The 6909-nt window shown below is 35.9% G+C and overlaps 1 protein-coding gene and 1 pseudogene across 1 annotated transcript; both read right to left on the reverse strand.

Moving 5' to 3' along the window:
* Positions 1-390: 390 nt before the first annotated feature.
* Positions 391-2088, reverse strand: LOC149167238 (heat shock cognate 70 kDa protein 2 pseudogene; annotated as a pseudogene).
* Positions 2089-2333: 245 nt separating this feature from the next.
* LOC149167239 (pentatricopeptide repeat-containing protein At2g03380, mitochondrial-like) lies at positions 2334-3287 on the reverse strand. Its single transcript, XM_089430419.1, has 2 exons — positions 2771-3287; positions 2334-2626 (listed from the first exon to the last, which is right to left on the reverse strand). The coding sequence occupies exons 1-2, from the start codon at positions 3285-3287 to the stop codon at positions 2334-2336; spliced, it is 810 nt and encodes a 269-aa protein (XP_089286545.1).
* Between the last annotated feature and the right edge of the window lie 3622 nt (positions 3288-6909).

Here is a 6909-nt window from a genome sequence, read left to right on the forward strand (position 1 = left end):
TTAAGAAATGACAGCTCCACCTTCCTTCCCAATTCATAGTAATGAGAAGTTGGAATTTTGAGTACCACTGGAAACGAATGATTTTTCTTTTCTTAGAGTTCCAACCATTGCACCCTACCTAAAAGCTGAGTTGCTTCACAGCTACTAAGTACGAAGGGAGGGTTTTAAAATGAAGATACTTTCTATCTTTCTAAGAGCGAAGGGACATCTATTGCATCGGGGTTCAAAATTAACATAAAATCACCATAATAGCCGACAATTGCATCGTTAAATATAAAATGTGCTTGTCAAGTTTCAACATCAAAATTATTCTTATAGTAATATAATTCTTATGACAAAATTATCACCACTTGCACCTTGATACATGTTTGTGATGACTAAGTATTCTAATTAGTCACCATTTGCAACTTGATACTTGTTCGCAATTATTGGGTTGCAGACGCTCTCAAGTTCCTTCATTTTATCATCAAATTCATCATCCTTAGTCAGCTAGTTGTTATCTAACCATTAGATTTTGTGCTCGATTGCATCGTTAATCTTCTTCTTGTCAAATGGATCCACCATGTCAAAAATTTTCTCATCCTTGATTTTGTTCCTCATGTTGTAAGCATAGTTCTTGAATGAGTTTTTGGAATCAACCTTCCTTATGTGCTCTTCATCCTCAGACTTGTACTTCTCAGCTTCCTAAACCATCTTATCAATCTCTTCCTTTCTCAACCTATCCTTGTCATTGGTGATTGTAATCTTGTTCCTCTATCTAGTTGTCTTTTCCTTAGCTAAAACATTCAAGATATGATTGGCATCAATATCAAAGAACACTATGATTTGAGGAACACCTCTTGGAGCAGGGGGGATACCAGACAATTCAAACTTTCCCAACAAATTGTTGTCTGTTGTTCGTGTTCTCTCAAATTCATAAATTTTCATGAGAACACCGAGTTGGATGTCTGAGTATGTATAGAAGACCTTCTCTTTCTTTGTAGGAATGGTTGTATTTCTAGGAATCAAAACAATCATAACACTGCCTGATGTCTCTAGACAAAGGGAGAGAGGAACAACATCAAGAAGTAACAGGTCTTGAACCTTCTCATTTCTTTCTCCACTTAGAATAGAAGCCTTCACTGCAGCACCATAGGAAAAAACCGCATCAGGGTTAATGTTCTTGAAAATCTCTTTCCCCTTAAAGAAATCCTGCAACAACTATTGCACTTCGGGAATTATGGTAGACCCACCAACCAAAACAACATCATGGATAGATATTTTATCCATATTATCATCTCTCAAACACTTTTCAATAGGCTCCATAAAATTTCTGAATAGATCCATATTCAGTTCTTCAAACCCATCTCTAGTAATTGTCAACTAAAATTTGATACCTTCATACAAAGAATCAATCTCTATGGTTGTCTAAGCAGTGGATGAAAGAGTCCTCTTGGCCCTTTCACAAGAGATCCTCAATATTCTCAAATCCCTAGCCCTACCGCTAATATCCTTCTTTAACTTCATTTTAAATTCTTTTAAAAAGTGGTTAAGCCTCCTATTATCAAAATATTCACCGCCTAGATGGGTGTCACTAGCAGTACACTTCACTTCAAAAATACCCTCTTCCATAGTCAAAAGTGAAACATCAAATGTTCCACCACCCAAATAAAATATCAATATATTTTTCTCAACCACAATGCTATCCTTCCTGTCCAAACCATAGACAATACCAGTAGTAGTAGGCTAATTGATTATTCTCATCACTTTCAACCCAACAATCACTCCAGCATCCTTAGTAGCCTACCTCTGGGAGTCATTGAAATATGTAGGAATAATGACAATGACATTCTTTATTGTGACACCAAGGTAAGCATCTGCAATCTCCCTCATCTTCATCAACACCATGGATGAGATCTCCTCTGTAGTGAACTACTTCTCCTCACCTTTGTAATTAACAATAATAATGGGCTTGTCACCAGTTCCTAGAATTAACTTGAAAGGGCACATATTGATGTCATTCTGAATAGTAGAGTGACTGACACATCTTCCAATCAATCTCTTGGCATAAAAAATGGTATTGGTTGGATTCATGGTGACCTGATTCTTTGCATCATCTCCAATAAGTCACTTAGTATTAGTGAAACCCCCATAGAAAGGAGTGGTCTTGTTCCCTTGGTCATTGGCAATGATCTCCACTTTGTCATGATGACAGACCCCAACGCAGGAATACATAGTACCGAGATCTATATCGATTACAGTGCCCTCCCCTTGCTAACCATTTCAAAACTCTACAGAAGATATCACCCCAAATTCAAAGATCGATTTAATAACACGGATATGAAACATATACTTCAAAGGTAGAGCAAAAAAATCACTCCCCTTCTACCTTCGTAGCCATGTATCTCCTTACCCAGTTGCAGAGATCCTAGATGGGCACATGCTGGGAGAACACTTGTAATAGTGACAGAATTGGCCATAACCCTAGCGACTTGCATTTTCCGAAAGAGTTCCAAAGCCTCTTCAGTGTGACCATTTTGAGTATACCGAACTATCATCGCAGTCCATGACACAACATCTCTTTCTCCATAAATATCATCAAAAACACATTGTGCTGCCTCTATATTTCCCAATTTGGCATACATATCTACAAGGGAACTTTCCACAAGGGCATTGGACTTAAACCTATTGTTGACTATGAAACTATAGAACTACTTGCTATATGGTGAATCTACCATGTGGACAAAAGGCAGGAGAATACTAGCATTGGTGACTGAATTGGGTTTCATACCTGCCACTTGCATTTCACTAAAGAGCTCCAGTGCCTCGTGAAAGATTCCATTATGAGTAAACCTGAAAATCATGGCATTCCATGTGACCAAGTTGGGCTTTGTAGAAGAAAAATGCATCTGATGAAATATTTCCAAAGCCTCATCACCGTACTCATTATGTATATAACCTGCAATCATGGCATTCCACAAGGTTACATCTTTCCAAGACAATCCCATAAACACATTATGTGCATTTTCTACACTCCAGCATTTAGAATACATGTCAATAAAATAATTCCCAAAAAGAGTATGTGATACAAACCCACTACTAATAAAGTAACCATGGATTACCTCTCCAAGATGTAGAGACTCTAGATCTGTGCGTGAAGGGATTAAACTTGCTACAATTATGGAATTAGCCTTGGTACCTATCAATTGCATTTGATTGAAAACTTTCAAGCCTTCATGACCATACTCATTTTGTGCATAGATCGCAATCATCGCATTCCATGTGATTGCATTTGGGTCCACTCCCATCATTTTTATTTAATGAAACAGTTCCAATGCTTCCTAAAAATCGTCATTATATACATAACCTATGATCATAGTATTTCATGATACCAAATCCCTCATTCAGCGAAGACTAGTCATATGTACGGGCCTAGGTTTCAAGCCCTTGACCTTGAGGTGATAGTGGCAGATCCTTCTTGCACGCTCGATGTGGTCTATGACTTCCCTGAAGAATCCAATGATTGTCTCCTTCAGTGTGGTTTCCATGAAGTCAGAGAAGGTGTGCCCTAAATTTACTACGGGTTTTAGTTGCATGAACTTCCCAGGCCTCACATCTATGAAATTCATGAGGTGGGTGGCTAGGGGATTTGACCTGGCATGCTCCTATTTTTTTGCCATGGCTAATGGGTACCAAAATCTCTGTGGGATTTTTTCCCAGAAAACAATGCTTGAGAATGAAGGTAGGGAAAAGTGAATTTGTAGAGTTTCTTGCTTGTTTAGGTTTCCATTATTGAGTAATAAATATGACATGAGATACTTACAGTACAATAGATATTTTTTTGAAAGATATTGTCCTGCACATTCCAACCCTCAAGATATCTGAATTTAAGCTACATTAGTTAGTTTTCGAACGAGGGGATGGGATATGAAAGAGTGTGAACTCATATCAGTTGCATTCAATTATTCTCAATTCTCATGACATGCATTATGAGGGGCTGGACATATAAGAAGAGGGTTTTTATAAACCCCTAATGCTTTTTTAAATCTATGTTAAGTTCCCACTTAAATTTTGTTAAATTTTTAAACCACTTTCATTTTCATTTTGTTTGTTCTGAGTTGGTTTAAGTTTTTTTGGGTTCACTCTTAAAAGTTTCTTTCGTAATTTTTTTTTCTCCACATAAAATGGGTTGGAGGGGTTGGAGGGTGGGTCGAGGTAAAGTTGTAACAATTGTTTTTAATTTAAATTAAGAATTTTCATATACCATTGACTGAAGTAGGGACGGGACACTGTGTTATTGAATCAATAATTTTTACTTAAAATTGATTAATTTATAAATCAGGTAAATAGAAGTAAATTATTTAAAATAATTATTGGTAATTTATGCACATCAACATAAAATAGACAATGACAGGGTGTACCATTAAGGCACTCAGTGGCGTTAAGGTCACCAATTCAAAACTTTGTAGGAAAAAATCTAGTCATGTTAAGGGCACGTGTGACCCAGCTCTAGTGTGATCCCCTAGTGATTTTAATGGCTTAATTCCCCTGGGTCTCGATTAATCAAGCCAAAGGTTAAGTGTGAAGTCATTTCAAGACTCACAAAACTTAGAAAACCAGAAAATATTAGTAGTGAGAGCATTTGACACACTTCAATGTTTCAAATCCTATGTTACTGTCACTAACTTTTCCAATGAGGCACATTATATAAAAACAATTAAGAATTATGAAAAGCATTCTCCCATAAGCCACAAGTAATGTCCATGGTGAGATGTGATTTCGTAACACGCTGGATAAATGATGATGACCCAGGTTCAGGATCTAGAGGGAATGCTACCCATGATAATGTTGGAGAATCAATCTTTCCAAGATTTGAAAACAATTTTATACTGTAAGCAATGGTTTGTGCTAATGTACCGGTAGTGTCCATGGAAATCTCTGTGGTAATGTGATATATGTAGATGAGGCCAAGGGAAATCCATGGGTAGATTTGAATGAGTAATTAATACCAAGTTGCAGTCATATGGTTTAATCATTAGAGAAGATAGGATATAAAACTGTTATACCTTTTGAATAGATGACACAACCCATTCTAGACCTATTGTCCATGGTTGAATACGCCTCTTGCATTTTCAAGCTCAAAGAGTTGGCACAAATAGTCATTTCAAATTTTACTAGGCATTTTTCTAGTTCCGTGCCATTAGGTTCCAATTCTAAATCCCATGGGCAAGGCATGTCATCCAATAGTTTATATTAGGGTTTGCGCAAAAATTCCAGAATATAAAAGTGAAGGAAATACAGGTTCTACGTCATGCAGGGAAAATTTAGGGGGCTAATATTCGAAAGTGGGCTAATTTTTCATGCTTTTTCCAAAACAAAGATTCACCAATTTCCATTTTTTCAAAAAATGATTCGCTCAAATTTTACAGTATAAAATCATTTTAGCTTAAAAATCGTCAAAATTTTGTAGAGACTATATATAATATCATTAGAAATTTGAATACTTTTACAAATATATCACTAAACATTTATAGTTTTCATATTAAGGGCTACTAAGATTCGCCAAGGTTTATGAACTTTAAGATAGATTTCCATCCTTAAAATTTTCCCTGACTTCATGCCTTTTCATAGTTGGATGATCCCATGGAGTTAACAAGGTAGCTCTATTCATCAACAATGGGGAAAATTAGTGACAAATAACAGTGATTGTTTATTTTGAATCCTTTAAGTATGAAAACACTGAAGACAATAGTTAGATTCAAATTTCAAATAAGGAAACAATCATTGAAGGCATATCAAGTATTCAATGTATGAAATAATTTATCCTTTTGCAAAAGTTTGTACAAAGCAGGAGGGATATTACAAGTGACTCCAGGGAACACATTATTAGTGAGAAATATTCAAGGCTTTTTGCATATTGATATCAATGTAACTTAAGCACTCTTGATTGAGATATTTGGACACAAAGGATGTAAAAATATAACATGTTACTGTCAACTTCCTATGGATGATTGCAACTATAAATTTTGTAGCACCAAGAGTAGATTCTGTAGCATTTACATGTGTCTTATTTGGAGAAAAATTGACTTTAAAGTGAATATTTTTTGATGGGTAGCCTATGATACTTTTTTGCACTAGACATAGACATATTGTGCAATTGGTGAAGGATAAATAAGCATGGGTATCAATAGTAAGGGTTGTGCGGGGTCATCTGAAATGCTTTTCATATGTATGCCTTGTAAGAGCACACTGGAACTATTAGGGTAAATGATGTTTTTTAGTAATGTGCACCTGATTGGGATACGAAATCCGTTGTGAAGGAATTTGATTGTGTTCAAAGTATATTTCATGGAAGTGGGATCTCCAAGGTGAGAAAACTATTTTGAAAGTCCAAATAATTATTGGAAAGAGTGGAGTTGATGATGAGGCTACAGTTGGTAAAGTGATGCAACATTTCTTTCAAGGTCTAGATATAAGATTATACTTGGGGACCTCCATAATCCATTTGTGAAATACCTTGTCTAATATAATGATATGGAAAATAAATCCTTGTTGAGAAAATAGATTGTCATCATCGAATCAAGAAACATGTACACAGATGCACTCTACATGCGACTCTTCGCATTAAGAGTGGTGTTTGGCAATGGTGTTTTTATACCAACATGAGATCACATTAAGTATTTCCAAGTTCAGATAGTGGCATCATTATAACACTTGATGTTCTAAGACAAGCAATGATTGTTCACCTATAGTAGACTTGGAATTGAGGCTCTTAGGAAAAGCAGTACTAGTATTGTCAATTATGCTTACCAATTCTTTTTTTTTAAAAGACCTTCATATTACTATGTGAAATGACGATATGTTTTCAAAGATGTTCAGGATTAAAAATATGAAACTGATGCCTCTTCCAGACATTTAGCAAAGGTCAAG

Source organism: Pinus tabuliformis, chromosome 5_1, assembly GCF_031772625.1.
Source record: "Pinus tabuliformis cultivar Carrire ecotype Pingquan chromosome 5_1, CPIR1, whole genome shotgun sequence".
Lineage (NCBI taxonomy): Eukaryota > Viridiplantae > Streptophyta > Pinopsida > Pinales > Pinaceae > Pinus > Pinus tabuliformis.